Source organism: Castor canadensis, chromosome 10, assembly GCF_047511655.1.
Source record: "Castor canadensis chromosome 10, mCasCan1.hap1v2, whole genome shotgun sequence".
Lineage (NCBI taxonomy): Eukaryota > Metazoa > Chordata > Mammalia > Rodentia > Castoridae > Castor > Castor canadensis.
The window spans coordinates 80,016,310-80,035,215 of record NC_133395.1 but is presented as its reverse complement, the minus strand read 5'-3'; the positions used below and the strand labels follow the sequence as shown (position 1 = coordinate 80,035,215).

The 18,906-nt window shown below is 35.1% G+C and overlaps 1 protein-coding gene across 2 annotated transcripts in view; it reads right to left on the bottom strand.

Annotated features, from left to right (window-relative positions):
• Rnf17 (ring finger protein 17) overlaps window positions 1–18,906 on the bottom strand; it is a 124,023-nt gene that overhangs the window by 82,578 nt on the left and 22,539 nt on the right. For both annotated transcript variants that reach the window (XM_074042830.1, XM_074042831.1), the window contains exons 7-14: window positions 13,706–13,877; window positions 11,801–11,877; window positions 11,465–11,539; window positions 9,426–9,712; window positions 7,031–7,189; window positions 3,950–4,139; window positions 3,029–3,197; window positions 849–1,039 (exon numbers count right to left, since the gene is read on the bottom strand). In XM_074042830.1, coding sequence (XP_073898931.1) covers window positions 849–1,039; window positions 3,029–3,197; window positions 3,950–4,139; window positions 7,031–7,189; window positions 9,426–9,712; window positions 11,465–11,539; window positions 11,801–11,877; window positions 13,706–13,877 — 1,320 coding nt within the window. The remainder of the gene's footprint in view (window positions 1–848; window positions 1,040–3,028; window positions 3,198–3,949; window positions 4,140–7,030; window positions 7,190–9,425; window positions 9,713–11,464; window positions 11,540–11,800; window positions 11,878–13,705; window positions 13,878–18,906) is intronic.

Genomic DNA, 18,906 nt, shown 5'->3' with positions numbered 1-18,906 from the left:
TTAAAAGCATAATAAGCAAAAGCCATTTTCTGGAAATCTCTCTTCTCTCAGTAACTTGACCTGAAGAAAAGGGCTTCTATACATCTTAGTTTATTTACCAAAAATATTCTCTTTTCAAATTCTCTCCTCAAACTTACTACATTTGTATTTTCTTAGTATTATCTCCAGTTATCAAACTAAGTTGAATAAGAGCTTGGTAATTAGCCTTCGAATTTGCATGAGGACATGAGAACTGGGATTGTTGTTTCTCTTCTCACTTTTGATTGACTGTATTAACAGCTGTGGTCTGTGGTTAGTGCTCAGTGATGCCAGCTGAGGGATCTCTGGGGCCCTTTCTAATCCCAACACTATTTTTATTTTGTAGAATGGAAACTACTTGGGTCATTTCTAGAGTCAGTGAAGTTAGGATCTTCATTACCTCTATAGTTACTTAAGTCATCTTAATGTTTGCTCATTGGAAAGGAGGAAAAAGGAGACTTTAAGTACTTCTAGATTCAGACATTAAATATAGATTAGTGATCATGAAATCATTCCAAAGGCTAGATAACTTAAGTTAGGAGCAGTTACAGCATAATTTCTGCTTGTGAAGTTCCCAAGAGTACAAAAAATGCTCAGTATCTATACCTATTTTCTATTTTAGGCTACCTTAAATTTTCTCTTCCCTCAAACCAAATTAACTGAAGTTATCACAAACAACTGTACTTAGAAAATTCTGACAGCAATATCTTTAACCTCTAAGGGTATGTTGAGATTCACTTTAGAGCTCGTAGTTTTTAAAGGTAAAATCTGCTATTCCTATTTATAGTCATAATTTTTGAAGAATATTTAAATTTTAACAAGTTACTTACCTTGCTAGTTCCATAAAAACTAATGCATCTCTAAGGGACACAGGCATATCACTGCTTATTTTATTTGTTGGTGGTTTCTGCAGATCTACAATAAGCACATCATCTTCTTCTCTAAACACTTTCATTAAAACAGCCTTGTTATTTACCATTTTCAAAAATTCTACTTTAGCTTCCTCTTCCCAGCCTTCAGTCTGTTGGAAAAAAGTGAAGTCCCAAAGGAATTAGTAATTGTAATTAGCTGTAATATTTTAGTATCTGGATGTAGCTTAATGAGTCTGCAACTCTGAGCAAAGACAATGAACCAACCACACACATTAAGATACAGTTGAAGCCAGGTGTGGCAGACATGCCTATAACCCCAGGCTAGCCTGGAGTAGACAGTAGGACCCTTTCTCAAAACACGAAAAAAAATTTTTTTTGAGGATATAAGCCCAAAGGCAGTCTTTACAAATATACAATGTTGCATACTTTGATTTTATAAATATATTCTTAAGATACTTTAAGCACTTTCAATTTTAAATATTAATATAAATGTATAATGATTTTAAAAAAGTATGCCACATTAATTTCTCCTTAAATGATGAAAAGTCAAAAGGTAATTTTGAATGTATAATGTAAGCCTGTAGTACAATATTTATAATCATCAATTAATCTAGGCTCTACTGTTAACACTATATGAGATATATGCTACTTAAATAATGAAAATGTTCACCCACTAGAAAAAGTTTTAAGTTCATCTTTAAACATTTAAGTATCCATACCTAATTGCAAATTTTAAGGATCGAAACCAAAAATTCCTTAAAACAAACAAACAAACAAACAAACACATACCTATAATCCCAAAGTCAGGAGGATTCTGAGTTTGAGACCAGCCTGAGCTACATAGCGAGACCCTTGTCTCAAAAAACAAAATAAAACAAAATAAAAAAAATTTACACCAGTGCCTGGTGGCTCACATCTGTAATCATAGCTACTTGGGAAGCAAGTGGTTCAAGGCTAGCTCAGGCAAAAATTGAGAGCCTATTTCAAAAATACTTGACACAAAAAAGGTTGGCAGAGTGGTTCAGTGGTTCTAGTAGCAGAGCACCTACCTGCCTAGCAAATATGAGACCCTGAATTCAAATCCTGGCACCACCTCCCCCAAAAAGATGCAAAAGGAATAAAAGAGAATTAACAACAAAACAATGTCACAATCTTGAGGAAAACACCAATGTTAATATTTCCATGTTCTTCTTTAACTTTTTTATTAATTTATTCATTCTTTCAAATATGTGTTGAATGGCAGGACTGGTGAAGTGGCTCAAGTGGCATAGTGCCTGCCCAGCAAGCACAAGGCCTTGAGTACAAACCCAAGTACTGCCCCCCTACATACACACACATACACACATACACACTTGAGTGGCTACTAAGTGAGAGATCCGCTAAGTGCTGGAATACAATAATGAGCAGAGACACAGACTCCTGTTTTCCCAGACCTCATAACAATAGAACTGCCTAACATATATTGTTATATACAATTCCAGTCTCCTAGGAGTATATAGCCTTTTTGGGGAACAGATATTCATAAGTAAATTAAAAAAAGAATGCCATATGGGCCATAAATAATGAACAAAGTATCATGAAAATAGGAAATAATGTATAGAAATACACATCATATCATAAACTTATTTCTCTCTATATAATTGACTACAAAAGGTAAGTAGTTTACTTGGATATTTCACCTATCATTTGTTCATATATGCTTATTTAACTCAATTTCCAATTAAGAATATTTTCAATTCTGAGCTGGGCACCGGTGGTTCAAGCCTGTAATCTTATCTATTTGGGAGGCAGAGATAAGGAGGATCTCGGTGCTAAGCCAACCTAGGCAAATAGTTCATGAGACCCTATTTTGAAAACACCCAACACAAAAAAAGGGCTGGTGGAATGGCTCAAGTGGTAGAGCACCTGCCTAGCAAGCATGAGGCCCTGAGTTCAATTCCGGTACCAGCAAAAAAAGAGTACTTTCAATTATGGAAGCTAAATTTCATTTCCTCTTTAGTTGGAACTAATAGCTTATGATGTAAAATGTATTTAATAAGAACTGACTCCTTGAACCTATACTCAGCAATGTCATTGGCAATATACAGTTAAAACTGGAATGTAGCCTCTGAAGAAAAAGTCATTCAAATCTCACTTACTGAATTATGTGGAACAATGTCTTTCAAGGAGCATGGGTGGGCTAATGGTGGGATGTTTTTCAACAACTCTTCAATATATGGTTCAGACTTCCTTAGAACCAGACATAGATCATTCAGTGCAATATGCTGCTCAGCGACGTGCTCTGGCCTCACGCAAGTGTCACCAACTCTAGGAGGAGTTCAAGTAACAGTCATTGAAAATAATGCTTCATCCTTTGAAAATGCTTTTTCCTTTAAACAGCCTGCATTTCTAAGGATAACCTCCTTAAGCTAAATCTCTTAGAAAGTTGTATTCCAAACTCATACTTTCTTACTATATAGGTTTAATTTAGTATGTGGAAGCACAGTTGCTATTTTTATACATAGAATTAAATCTCAGCTACCTTTATTTGAACTTGTAAATACTCATTCAGCTTAAAGAGGATAATCACCTAAAGAGAATCATGACCTTCTCTCTCAAATACAGATTTACTTATGAAGCTATGACTATTTAATAAAGTAGCCACACTGTAGACAGTACTGGTCCTTAGTACAGAACCATTTCAGTTCTTTTTCCTAGAAGACCTAGGGTGAGACATATTTCAATACGATTCAAATTATTACCTAATCACTCTGAAGCTGACTGTACCACTTTATTCAAAAGAATCAGCTCTGTGCATTATTCTCTGCTTTGAAGCAACAAAAGAATTTTTAAATTTGCATCAAAAAGTTCCTTTCTAAGCTCCTCATTTAGTAATATTAGTAACTGATAATATTTTACTTATTTAGAAAAGTGCATCACACAGATCAAAATAATAGATTGTATGCCTTGGAAGTTAAGAATGCCAAATTACTCTTCTAATTTCCTTCATCCTTTAATTAGCACTCCAACAAATGTTTCTAAGAGGGCCAGGAATATATAATAATTACAAAGTGTCATACCCTGTGACAATTAGGACTTCAGAATTTCCAAAATCTACCATGAATACTTGTATTAGTGCAACTTCACGGACTGAGAATTTGGTTGGACTACAAGGTTTTCTAATATTTTTACTTTTTATTGGAATTAATTCAGTGATAGTTCCTCGACACCACATTCCATTTTCAATACTGTTGACAAATATTCTTGCACCTAAATAATGTGGAAGACAAATTATCAATGTTTATGAAGAAAGGCATCTAATAAAGCTCTAATTTACAAATAATGCGCATTAGTTTTCCAACTAAGAAGTCTTAATAGTACTTTGCCAACTTCTATGGGAAGGATATAAAGTAGTATATTATGACACAGAAACTTACAAGCTAAATGAGTAGATAAAAACATAAAGAACATTAAGTTAAGCTTGTGGAGTGGCTCAAGTGGAAGAGTGCCAGCCTAGCAAGTGTGAGGAGGCCCTGAGTTCAAACTTCAGTACTGCCAACCAAAACAAAACAAAACAAAACAAAACAAAACTCCTAGAACACTAAGTTAATAGTCACTCAATGAGGGACTATGTTTTATGAACTGCCTTAACATGTGAACGTGACTGCCTTGCTATAAAGAAACTCACAAAGGCTGGGTGCAGTGACTCACAACTATAATCCTAGCTATCTGGGAGGTGGAGATAGAGATGATTTCAGGCCAGGCTGGGCAAAAAGTTAGTTAGACCCCATTTCAACAAATAAGCTGAATATGGTGTCATGTGACTATACCCCCAGTTATGTGGGAGGTATGAACAGGAGAAGCATGGTCCAGGCTGGCCCAGATAAAAATGAAAGACCCTATTTAAAAAAAAAACTAAAGTAAAAAGGGACGTGGCTCAAGTGTTAGAGTTCCTGCCTCACAAGTGTGAGGCCTTGAGTTCAAAACCCATTCTGCAAAAAAAAAAAAAAAAAAAAAAAAAAAAAAAAAGGCAGCTAACGGAAGAGAGACTGGTAAATACCTTCTCGCCTTGTGTACTTTTGCATGAAGGTGTGGGCATACGTATACATGCTAAAGTTTACAATGATTGATGAAGGGGAGTAAGAGTAAAGAATCAAATGAATTATCATCCAGTCTGTTCAGAGAAGGGAAGATAAAGGAAAACCTTATGGAGGGACCAGATGGAACACACACACACACACACACACACACAGCCCCACAAAAACCCCCCACAGTAAATGAACAAAAGAAAAAAACCCAAACCTACTTTAAACTCTCCCTTAGGAATCTTGTACAATAACCAGGAAAGATAAGTCACCAGAGGGAGAGGACGTTAAAAATAGTCAACACCTTGTTCAAACAGGCTTTTCATTCCTTTTTTTCTTTTGTGGTACTAGGGATTGATCTCAGTCCCTCACACTTTTCATCTATTCTTCTGAAGGAAGCTTCCAGAGATTCCCTGGGAAACTTTATCTACATACTAAGATACTCTTTGTTTGCAGTAACTTGTTGCTATCTCCCCTTGTTTCCTTTTCCTCTATGAAGCAGATATTTAAATTTCAACCATCTGGTCCTCTGAGTTTCATATTTTGCATTAAGTATTTTGTACATATGAATGTCAGTACATTTGTTATGCTTTTCTCTTGTTAACCTGTCTTTTATCACTAGGGTGTCCATGACCCTTTATAATGACAGGAAAGGTGTCATTCCCTTTTCTAGCCCAACTGGGACAGAGGTTGCAAATGTAGCTCAAGCCACATGGCTACTTCTAAGACATAGCAAGAGAACCCCAGTAATCTTGAAGCACATCCTCTTAATAAGTAAGGCATGCATTGGAAATAATGCCCTCTTTTTGTACAATAGAAACAGGATGGTGGAAAGGCACAATGGAGTACCCTTTAAATTCTCTTTAAGTTCTACTAGCACACTGGTTTGCCCTTCAGACTGTCAGTGACCCTTCTCTTATTCTGATGGACTATGTAATCAGTATTCTCTTTGTTTTAAAATATATTCTATAAAAACCATTCTTTCTTGAAACAGGTAGAAGCCTGTTGAAGTCATGTTGTTGTTTCTCATACTGAAGTACACACAGATCAAAGGATACCCTTCCCCATATAAAGCATCATCACAGTTCTTTCCTTATCACTAATTCCTCTAAATAGAAATAAAAAAGCATTTCAATCAACTATATTACCTTGCGAACAATTATCATTAACAACTTAAAGGATGATGTTTTGGCTTTCTTAGAATGTTTTAAAATCTAAATGTTTTCTTAGAATCTAAACTGACTTCTTAAAAATTTAATATGTGCCCCTAAAGAATTGTTTGCAATTTTAAAACTTAAGTTTAATTCTACATTTCCTTCCTCTTAGATACTAAAAATTAAAAAATTAAATTAATGTTTTTAAGTTTTTAAATCATTCATTTTTGTCAGAAGTATATGATGAGTCTAGTATTCTTATATTCTGAAATGTTACATAAATTAGCTCAGCGTTAAGCACCCCTTTAAAGAGCTATCATAAGCTAAACAGATATACTTCTTTGGTATTAGTTATACATAGGCATTCAGAAAAGTACACCTTTAATAAATCAAAGAAATCACAGTTTCATCACATTACAGTTTAATAATCAAACTCAGTTAACAACGTTATTAGGAAACAAAAGCATAAAGCAGGACAAATTTACGTACCCTTAGAATTAAAACAGATTGTGTTTATTAACTATCCTCCAAGGGGCCCTAGGAATGGGTGCCAAAGGCCTCCTAAATCTCACTGAAGTGGACAATGCTAGACCTAACATACACATGTGGAGAGCAGGAGACTGAAGTGATACACAAAGAATCACTTTGGAGACAGGGGTGGCCTATCATAGGTTTTGCAATTGAAAGGAAATTCCTTCCACTCCGTAACAGAATCTTTGGGTATAGCTCACTCGAAAAATGTGCTAATATTCAATTTTAACTCTTAGCTATTATCTAAATAATTTATATGAAATAATTCTAAAACTTTTATGCTTATTCAACTTGAAGCAAAAATCTATGTTATAGCAAGTCTATGTGGGTTGGCAAAATATTACAATGTTTAAATAAACTTGATATTTTAAATGAAATAATATTTTATTACCTAGCTCCAAAATGTCTGAAGGATCAAGGTGTAAACTCTTATTGCAAATTTGATTCACCTTCTTTTCCAATACTGTCACATCTTTTATTTGTGAATACTTCCGGATGTAGAAATGGCAAGGATGTATTACATGGCTTACAAAAACTAGCTCTGGAGAATCTGGATAGGAATCAATATTTAAACCACATTATAAAAACATAAGCTAGGAAAGAATTCATAAAAGGTGAACAATTATAATACTCTCTAAAAAGAGTGTCTTGTGGCAATGAAATTGTAAAATACTTAAGTCCCATAAGAGTCTAAACCCAAAATGTCTGACAAGGATTGCTTACTTTTATTGTCGCTATACTAGGGATAGACCCCTAGCATGCGCAAGTGCTCTACCACTGAGCTACACTGCCAACAAAAATGGAACACTTTCAACAATGAATTCTTTTTGCTGTTGTCTTTTTTTGTTTTTGACACAGACTCTCACTATGTAGCACCCAGGCTGGCCTCTAACTCTCAATTCTTTTGCCTCAGCTTCCTGAGTGCTGGGATTATAGGCTTGTACCCTATAATATACCCAGCTTCAAAAATTCTTTAATAATCTGAACTTTGTCTAACTTGCAGTATTTTGTTCTATAAATAGAATCATAGTTCATTGTGGTAGATTCTCAAGTTATAGTACATGCTGTAACTCCACTTTATTATAAAAGTTCAGAGTTTACTGATGAACATATTTGAATATCAGAATCCATCTCATAATGACTCAGATTCTAGGATAGCTAATTCAAAACAGCTAATTCAATCTATATAGCTTACAGAATCAATATAGCTCTTAGCCACTGTGAATTCAGGTCTTAGAAATCAGGCTAGAGAAGTGTGCAAAAATGCCTAGGCAAAGTTGAAGTACTGAGCAACCTTTAGGGAAATGTGTGCGTTTTGATGGAGGTGGGGTAGGGAAAGGTGGTGACTAAGAAAATTTTCTCTATATAGGAATAATTAAGCCAAGTGTTTCTACTGAAAAAAAAAAAAGATCTCCAAAGTATAGTGTTAAAGAAGGAATGCCAAAAACAGCCCAGATGGCATGCTATGTTTTGTGTTTTTTTAAGGTTAGAAAAATAATCTGCACAAAAATGCATAATCATTGCATAAAAATACAAAAGGGAAGGAGTTTGGGGATAGGGTGTGAGAAGAATATTTAAAATACATATTTAATTTTTGAACAAAGACTAGAAGGCATGGAGTTGAATACAGCCAAGAATAGATACATGACAGAAAATGAACAAATGGATCATTTTAACTACCTAATATAGACTACAAAAATAATATCCATACTGAGAATTGGGTACAAAGATAAATATGCCTGAGGTTACAGCTGTGAGAATTGTTATAAATTTCGTGAAAATGTCAAAATGTTTAACATTAAAAGGGAAGAGATTTTAGTTAGTACAATGCATTTTGTTTACTAGATATGAGTTACCACACATACAACAAAATCCATTCCATCAAGCTCAGACAGTTGTTATGGTACCTGCTTGGGATCCAACAGGAACAGATGGCTCTTTCTGAAGAAACTCTTTTGGGTATCTACGAGTCTCCATGAGATCATCTGTGAAGCATGCTTCATCAAAATAAGAAATAAAGACAACTGTACTAATTTAGTTACTGCAGACAGTGAAACGCTAATATCTAAAAAGCTATGCTTATATTGACAAAATACTAGAATGGCAAGCCCCTGTGTATCAGTAAGTACAGTCATGAAAGGTTATCCTAAGTTTTAAAAATATCAGTGATAATAATACAGTGCAAGGAAAACAGATTGTACTGTTTTGAATGATATTCAAAATATCATTCTGCAGTCAACCAATAAAACAGACAATGTTGTTAAAAATCATCCTAAAGAAGAGTGTCGGTAGAGAACTACATACAGTGGTATCTCATTCTCACATTAATGGGCAAAATGCCAATACTGGAAATCTTATTAAACAATTGTGATACATTTAAATGTTATAAAATGATATCCAAAATAGTTTATCTTAAAATAGATTAAAATCTCAGAGGACTTTAGAGAAACTGCTCTTAATTCAAGGTCAAAGTAATGAAACTGTTACCACAAATCACATCTCTTATTTATGTTTGTTATCAATTATACAAGGTTTAAATGTGGAACAATGAAAAAGTAAAATACTCTAATTAAGCCAAATATTAAATTTGTACCTTAGAGGTAAGCTATTTCACTAAAAATAAAAACCTAACTTTGGAAAATGTTAGAGTAGGGACATGGAATCAGCAGGTTTTAACTACAAGTATAATAAAGTGTAAGATTATAATGGTAGTATTTTTCTGTTAAAGCATATGGAACAAAAAGATACCAATTATTCCTAATTATAGATAAAAATTCCCTTCTCACATTCCAGGTTTTCCTCAATAATTTCTTCAATTATCACATCAGGGCTAGATCCCATTTGAGGTAGCACAGCAATGGTTTTGGGGGACATCACTGTAACCATCTCTTTCTGTGGCTCGACATATTCATCGCCAGTTTCCAGTTGCAAAGGAGGTGCAGATGCTTCACTAGTTTGGACAGAGATATCAGTCTTTTTCTTTTCTAGTGATGAGTATGTATCATAAGAAAGTTCCTTTTTATTATTATGTTTCTTTTGAACATTTTGTCCAATTTCATTTTCTTGATAACATCTGTTTAAAAATATAAAGTAAGGCTACATTAATATTGACCTTCAAGCTATTTCCTTCCCACATGGCAGTTGATACTGTGACACATACAAAAGATTAAAGTTCTCTAGAGGCCTCAGAGGTATTTCTAAACAGATTTATTGATATATAGTTTACATACCATAAAATTCAATGATTTTTTTGGTAAATTTACAGAGTTGTACAACCATTGCCCAATCTAACTTTAAAACACTATCATACCCATAAAGAAGCCCATTCAAAGCCTAAGCAAGCTCTAGGTTTTTGTTGGCTTTTGTTTTTTTGACACAGGCACTCACTAGATAGCCCAGGTTGGCTTGAAACTTGGCTGATCTCTAACTCATGATACTCCTGCCTGTGCTAGGACTGCAGGCTTATGCCATTATGGCCAGCTAGCTTTAGAGTGGTTTTGAGACAGGGTCTCACTATGCAGCCCAGGCTGGCCTGGAACTCTTGATCCTCCTGCCTTAGCCTCCCCTAGTACACCACCATTCCTGGCTATTTCTTCCTTTAATTTGCCACCTAAAAAATAAAGAGAGGCAACAATGTAGGGTATAAATCACTGAGCAAATCATTAGAAACTTCCACTGGGCTAACAGTCACTATTAACTTGGAAATTCCTGGGGATGTTTATTCAATAGCCACAAATCCACAGCTAATTAGTTATTTATCCACTCTACTCCATATTTTTCTATCTTTTCTACAAACTCAGTTTTAGACTTTAGATATATAGTTGGAAATTTTATAATGTAATAAAACTGAGGTCTCATATGGCTTTCTACCTTATTCCCTTTCTTATGGTGGTTTCAGCAGATTTAAAAATTATATATTCATTCTTATATAAAAAATACATCAACCATATTCACCTTCTTAACTTCCTTCTCTTCCCACCTTATATGTGATCTCCCCTTAGCATGATCTGTTTTTCATAATATTGCTGTATTTGTATTAGGTCTATAATCCACATAAGAGAGAGAACATGTGGCTCTTGGCCTCTAAACCTGGCTAACTTCACTTAAGAGGTTGTTCTCCAGTTCCATCCATTTACCTGCAATTGACAAAATTTCATTCTTCTTTGTGGATGAATAAAAACTCCTTTGCCTATAAATGCCACATTTTCTTAGTCCATTCATCAGTAGTGGGGCATCTTGGCTGTTTGCATTGCTTAGCTATCATGAATAATGTGTAGCATGCTATTTTTTCTGTGATGCCTACCTCTTTCCAATTTCCTGTTGTCCTAAGAACTGATCATTCCCTTCCTTTGCAGCACCGCTAATTTCTGTGTGTACTACCACAGCAATTATGCATCTTATTTTTTTGTGTGTTTTGAGACAGGGTCTATCTATGTAGCCCAAGCAGGCCTCAAACTTGTAATCCTCCTTAATGCTGGGATTTCAGGTGTGTGCCACCATGCCCAGATTCATTTTATCTTTTATATGTCTGTCCAACTCATTGTAATTTCTCTGACATTTATCTCAATATTCAGGGTTTTAGTTTCTGGCATAAAATCAGTGTTCAACACTTGCTGATTAAATGAGTTTCAAAGATGGTTTAAACATATATATCATTGCATACTGATCCCTTCTAGGTCCTTTAAAAATATTGCACATAGAAGTTAGTGATTAACTATTTAGCTCTTTCAATTATTTTTCAGCTTTTGAATAAGCACTGACCTGTCTCACATAACATAAGTACTGTCAGATACTATTGGCATACTGACATTCTCATAAAACTTACTTTGTTGAGTCCTCAAACTCAATCTTTCCCATACTGTTGAACATGCAGATGATCTCACTGCAATTCATATTCAACCTAGAATACAACATAAACATATAAATAAATGTTTATTACTTTCTCTAAACAGAAACCATTTGCTGACATAAAAATAATGACTTTTAAAGAAAACATCTAAACTTTCTAATTTATCATAAATTACAATTTTAATTTGGCTGCTACCTTGCCAAATCTTTAAGACAAAAAAATTTCAAATTATAATTGCTTGCTATTTTAATAAATTTAGGTTCGGGTCCATTTTTATACTTGCTGTGGTCACCTGAATCATGACTTATTCACCTGGGAGGGTTCCTTGGTTTTAGAGAATTAACTTGTGACAATTCACTCTCAAATGTTAACTTCAAAGTCCGGATAATCTAGGATTAAAGGAATTGTTATTTACTTATGAATTTTCTTTTAACATAAATATTGCTGAAAGAGGAAGATTTTAAGAAGGAATGCTCTCTTTTATTTATTTAATACATTTAAGATTTAATTTTGGCACGTGACAAAAAGCATGCAAATCAATGTTTATGACTTTTTCCCCTAAGGGAGTTTAATTGAGGTCTTCTGTAGATATTTACACCTGATAACAGACACCAGTGCTAATAAATGTGATATAGCTATTTGATCAGAGAAAATTCTTACCAGATTCATTTTGTGCTTGTGGTGCTATCTTCAAGTGTTTTTTTTTTTAAATTGCCTCACATTCTTAATTATACAAATCAGAATGAAGACCAAATTTTATCACTTTTTCACTTTCCATATCTTATAAGTAATATGTGGGAAATGACATTGTTTTAGAATACAGCTGGAGGATGGCAAGGCCAACTAAGATGGTGAAATACTTCACCTTTCATTTAAAGTTAAAGACCTTAGAGAGAAGATAAACTAATGGCTTCTAATTGTCTACCTCAGTTCTGCACAGACATTTGATTATCTATGGGAAATGAGACCCTGAAGGATTCAAAGACTAATAAAGCAGAAATTAGTAAAGAGAATCTATGGTTAATCTTGTCCTGCCGAACTATCTTATCTATGTTTCTATTTTTGTTCAGTTCTGCCTCCTAAGATTAGATGATAGGAGATATCTATCAACTTGTCTTCTGACTCACATATTCTGAGAGAGGGACAGAAAAATCTGGATGGAATCTTGAAATTTTAATTAAAGAGTTTCGCCATATCTACATTGTTTATGAGAAGAAAATAGAGTGTCACTTAGTTTTCCACTCTTTATTTGTCCTCCTTTTTATTTAGGTGTCCTAGAAATCTTGCTATAGTTTGGATTTTAAGTGTCTCCCCCAAAGGTTCATGTGATAAAGTACCCAGTATGGTACTGTTGGGAGGTGTTGGAATGGGAGTTTCAGGCCATTGGGGGAATGCCCTGGAAGGGCACTGACAGTGGGACCCCATCCCCTTCCTCTCTCTTTTGCTTCCTGGCCATTAGGTCAGTGGTTTTGTTCCTCCACAGATTCCCACCATCATGTGCTACCATAGGGCAAAGCAAAGGAGCCAACCAACCATGGGCTGAAATCCTCAAAACTGTGAGTCAAAATAATCTTCGTTTCTTTAAAGTTGATTATCTCAGGAATTTATTATAGTGGTGGAAAGCTGACTAACACATCAACTTCCACCTTAGTGGCATCCTCCTTGCCCTTATTATTTTTCTAAGTGGCAAAAGTAATAACAAGTTAAACAAATTTAATAATGTTTGTCTTAGAATTCAAACACCTAAGAATTCTAGATTGATGATACAGATGGTTCTTGAATTATAATAGTTCATCTTATGATTTTTGAACCTCACAATGGTGTGAAAGCAGTATATGTTCAGTAGAAATCATGCTGTGATTTTTGAATTTGAGTCTTTTCCTGGGCTAGCAATATGTGGTCTGATCCCCTCTCACAACTTTGGGTGGGGGCAGGGAACCTGTGATCATGAGAGCAATCAACCAACACTCCTCAATGTACTATGTTGCTAAGCTATAATGTTCAGTAAGTTAGTGCATTAAATGCATTTTTGACTTAGTGATATTTACTACTTATGATAGGTTTATTGAGATGTAATTCTATTTTAAGTTGAAGAGTGCCTCTGGATAGTTAGGGTAATCTGAAAACAGAAATTGTTCTTGTCCTAAATATCACATTTCAAAGTAATAAAGCAAGCTACTGCAGATCTAATTCACATTGTGAACTACTGAAAATTACCTGAGTCAGGTCACAGTATGTCCTAAGAGAAGGTGCTGATTTTAATTCTCTTGCTATCTTCATGGCTGCATCCAAATCATTTTTTTTCCCCTCAATGTAGCTTTTAGCCATCATTAAGTTTGATAAATAATCATCTGTATTTCTTACAAGTTCTTCACACAAGTTCTTTTTCCTTCATTTGAGATACCAAAGTTATTTTGTAGTATTTCATAAACATTTATAATGACTGGCCAGTATTTGAAAGGGTAATTTTACATGGTTAAGTGAGGCATATAACTAGTTGTATTACTTGGTAAACTTAACATATAACATGGTTAAATGAGGCATTCAATTAAACTGAAATGTATTTCAGTTAAAAATCTATGTATTATTCATAACTAGAGAAAACACAAACTTCATAAAAGAATAGAGTTATCATATCACAAACATAGATGTAAACACAACTCCAGATCATTCTACCAACCACCAAGAGGAATCTTGGCTGTATCTGTCCTGTAGTTTCCTGTGCCCTTATAGAGATATGTCTATAGTCACTTTTTATGAGGATTTACTTGCACATTTAGAAATTTCCATTAACAGATACATATTACATGAGTATAAAATGAGATTTTAAAACAAGTGTCACCAAATCAGAACTTAAAATACCAACTAAGTGTAATTGGCAAAAGACTCCCTTAGGATGGTAATATAGTTACTTCTCATTATTTACACCTTATTCCTCAAAATCTTTTCTGTGCTTATGATAGAATTACTTTATTGTGGCAATAAAAGATCTTCACTGAAAACTCAAAAATTCAATCATGTCGTTCATCAAACAAAATGACTTTTCATTTCTTCCCAAAATCAAATCTAGCCCTCAAAACTAGAAAAGAAAATGATACAAAAAAAACTAGAAAAGAATATGATACAGGCTCTGAAGGTGAAGATATTCCAAAAAATCTTTTGGTAATTGTACATATAATCTCTGAAAGTGATTTACTGAGACCTTGTTGCAGGGCAGCACAGCTACTCATATACCCTCTTTGGTTGGAGAAGGTCCTCCTTTCCAACTGAACACAAAGCTTTGGGGAGGACACACGTGGAATGGTGAGGGAGGAGGGAGACACCCTGTCTAGCTAGCTAGATCAGCCAAATCAACCCTAGTTATCACTGTGGTGACAGATATCACAGCCAGATCATCCTTACATACTGAAAGTAATTTCTTTAAAGGAGAAATAGTCATTTTGATAAGTTATAGTACGCTTTTAAAACTTCACATTAAGGAGACCCTACCTCAACCAACGAGCTGGGTGTGGGTGGTACGCTTTTATCATCCAAGCTACCAGGGAGGCCATAGGTAGGAGGACTGCAATCTGAGGCTGATCCTGGGCAAAACTGTGAGACCCTATCTGAAATAACTAAAGCAAAAAAGGGGGGGATTATGGTGTGGCTCAAGAGGTAGAATGCTGTCTAGAAATTATGAGTCCCTGAGATTTGAATAGACAGAAGAAAGACTCAGCTGGGCATGGTAGTGCTTGACTATAATCCCAGCACTCACTTAGGAGGCTGAGGCAGAAGAATTGTGAGTTTGAAACCAGTCTGGGCTACACAGTAAGAAAAGGAACGGGAAGGGAAAAGAAAGCATCTGTGAACTTGGAAGGCAGTACAATTGAAATTATCATGTCTGAGGAACAGAAAAACAAGAACAGAACCTAAGGGACTTGTGACCAACAAATGCATTGAGTGGTATGCAAGGAGAAAGGAGAGAGAAAGAAGCAGAGATTTGAAGGGGAAAAAAAAGTATAAAATTTAATGACACAGGAACCTACAAATCAAATAGCTCAAGGAACTCCATGTAAAATAAACTCAGAGACCCAAGATGCATTATGATAAAACTCTTGAAAAAACTATCAGAAAATCCTAAAACCAGCAAGAGAAATGCAATTTGTCTTACACAAATGATACCCAGTAAGATTATAAGTCAACTTTTGAGCAGAAACCTTGCAGGCCAGAAGGTAATAGAAGGATATATGTAAAGTGATCAGAAAAAAAAAAAAACAAAACCCTGAGAATTCTATACATAACAAACTGTCCTTTGGAAATGAGGGAAAAATTTAAACATTCTCAGATAAACAGAAACTAAGGAAGTTCATTACCAACAGATGAGCCTTACAAGAAACACTAAAGTCCTTCACCTTAAAATGAAAGAAGGCTATGTAGTAATGCATTGCAAAGATAAAAACACTTCTTGCAAAGGCAAAAACATGGACAAATATAAAACCAGTCTAATTTTGGATTGTAATTTTATATTTTCTAGGGGATATAAAGGACAAATATATAAAATGACTATAAATCTATGTAGTTTGTAGTCTCAAAAAATAAAAGGGACATTATAGAAATAAGAATTTTTGTATGCAGCTGAAGTTAAGGTGTTAACTTGAAACAGACTGTTATAACCTTAGGATGTTATATGCAATCTTCATGGGTACCCCCAAGGAAGCTATCTATAGAATATGCATGAAAAGAAAAAAGGAATTGTATCACTACAAAAAAGTCAAGTAAACATAAAGGAAGGTAGTAACAGCAACCAAAAAAAGCTATAAAACATACAGAAAAAGTTGGGGTGTGGCTCAAGTGGTACAGTGCTTGCTTGCCTAGCAAACACAAGGCTGAGTTCAAACCCAAGTATAGTGATGATTAAACCTATACACACACACACACAAACACACAGAGAGGCTAGGAAGTATTCTACCACTGAGCTACAACACCAGCCAGAACTCATTTTAGATCTAAAGACTGCCAGGTATGGTGGTGCATGTTCACAGACTCAGCACGTGGGAAGCTGAGGCAGAAGGATTGTAAGCTCAAGATCAGCCCCTGTAGTCCTGGGGCTTAAGTCAGGGCCTCATGCTTGGTAGGCAGGCACTCTACCACTTGAGCCACTCCAGCAGCTCACATCAAAGTCTTAACATACCGAAAGATTAAAATCACACAAAGGACTTTTTTTTTAGATCACAATGAAATGAAATTAGAAATAATTAACTGAAGGAAAATAACAAGATTTACAATTATGTAAAAATTAAATAATATATTCCTAAACCTGAATGGGTCAAAGAAGAAATCACAAGGGAAATTAGGAAACTATCTTGAGACAAATGAAATAAAAACAAAAAATTTATAGGATGCAATGAAAGTAGTGGTAAGAAGCACATTTATAGCAATAAAGTCATATTTAAAAAGAGCTTTCAAATTTACAGCCTAACTTTATATCTTAATGAACTAGTAAAACAATAAACTAACCTGAAAGATAGCACAAAGTAGATAAAGATTAGAGTATGGATAAAGAAAATGGAGAACAGGGGCTGGTGGAATGGCCCAAGTGGTAGAGCACCTGCCTAGCAAGTGTGAGGCCCTGAGTTCAAACCCCAGTACAGCAAAAACAAAGAAAACCCAAAAAACCAAAAAACCCAAAGGAGAATACAGAAAAATGAAATAAAAAAGTTGTTCTTTAAATAGATTAAAACTATGACAAACTTACCTACACTGACTGAGAAAAAAGAATCTAATTACTAAATTCAGAAAGTGGGCATAACTATCAATTTTCCAGAAGTAAAAAGGATTATAAGAGATTATTAATAATTGTACACAAATTCAACGACCTAGATGAAATGTGCAAATTTCTAAGAAACAAATAACATGTCAAGAGTGACCCATGAAGAATTAGAAAATGTAAACAGACTTATAGCCAGTAAGGAGACAGAATCAGTAATCAAAAGTAACAAATAAAAGCCATGAGCCAGATGGCATTACTACAATGAAATACTTGACATGGGCTACTTATACAGCAAAGAGGGTTAATTTTGGCTCATGATTCTGGAGGTTCAAGTCCAAGATGGGGAGGATTCACTGTTTGGGCCTATGGGGAGGGCAGCTGCACATTATGGTGGGAGCAAGAGGTCACTCTCAAACCAGGAAGCAGAGGGAAGGGAAAGATGAGGTTTCACAATCCCTTGTGAAAGCATGTTTCAGAAGGACCTAAGGTTCTATCTCTTAAAGGACCACAGAACTTCTCAAAACTACCACCCTGCAGACCAAGCCTTTACATATGCCCTCTGAGGAACACACATCCAAATAACAGCATCTGGCGAATTATACCAAACATTCAATGAAAAATTCACACCAATCCTCTCCAGATTCTTCCAAAATACCAAATAAGGTGGGGACACTTCCTAACTCATCCTATGAAGGAAAGACACCACAAAGAGTGGGAGGATCACAGCCTGAGGCCAGCTGGGAGCAAAAATGTGAGACCCTATATGAAAAATAAACTAAAGCAAAAAGGACTAGGGGTGTGGCACAAGGCCCTCAGTTCAAACCCCAGAGTGTGGCTACACAGGCCTGAAACTCATTGTAGCCAAGGCTGGCCTCAAACTTACGATCCTTCTGTCTCAGCCTACCTAGTGCTGGGATTTACAGACATGTGCAACCATGCCCAGCTTCCTACTGTTTTGATGATGTGTTTATTGCTATGAAATTCCCTTGTAGAGCTTCTCTTGCTATATCCCATAAGTTTTGGTATATTGTATTTCCATTTTATTGTCTGAAGAGACTTTTTAATTTCTCTTTTAATTTCTTCAATGACTCATTTGTTGTTTAGGAGCATCTTGGTTTACTTCCATGTACTTCCACTGTTTACAGAATTCCTCCTGTTGTTAACTTCCAGCTTCATTCCATATTAGCCAGAAAAGATACCTGATGTTATTTCAGTATTTTGAATCTGTTAAGACTTGTTTTATTGCCAAACACATGAGCTGCTGTGGAGAATATTCCTTGAGCATTTGAAAAGAATGTGGATTGTGTAGCTATTGTATGTTATGATCTGTTAGGTCCACTTGGTCCAACATGTAGGGTTTGTTTGTTTGTTTTAGCAAATAGTTTTATTTTTCTAAGATTTTACATTCTTTTTATTGCACAGGGGATATCATTATGACATTTCCATATATGTGTATGATGTACCCGAGTTTGGCTCATCTCCTTCATTATTCTCCCTTTTTTCCCCTCCCCAGCATGTGATTTAAATCCCAGTTTTATTTTTTTTGTCTGAATGATATATCCACTGATGTCATGTAAGCAGAGTGTTGTGTCCTCTATTGTTACTGTACTGTAATCTATCTCTTGGGATCTATTAATGTTTATTTTGCATATTTAGGTGCTCCAATGTT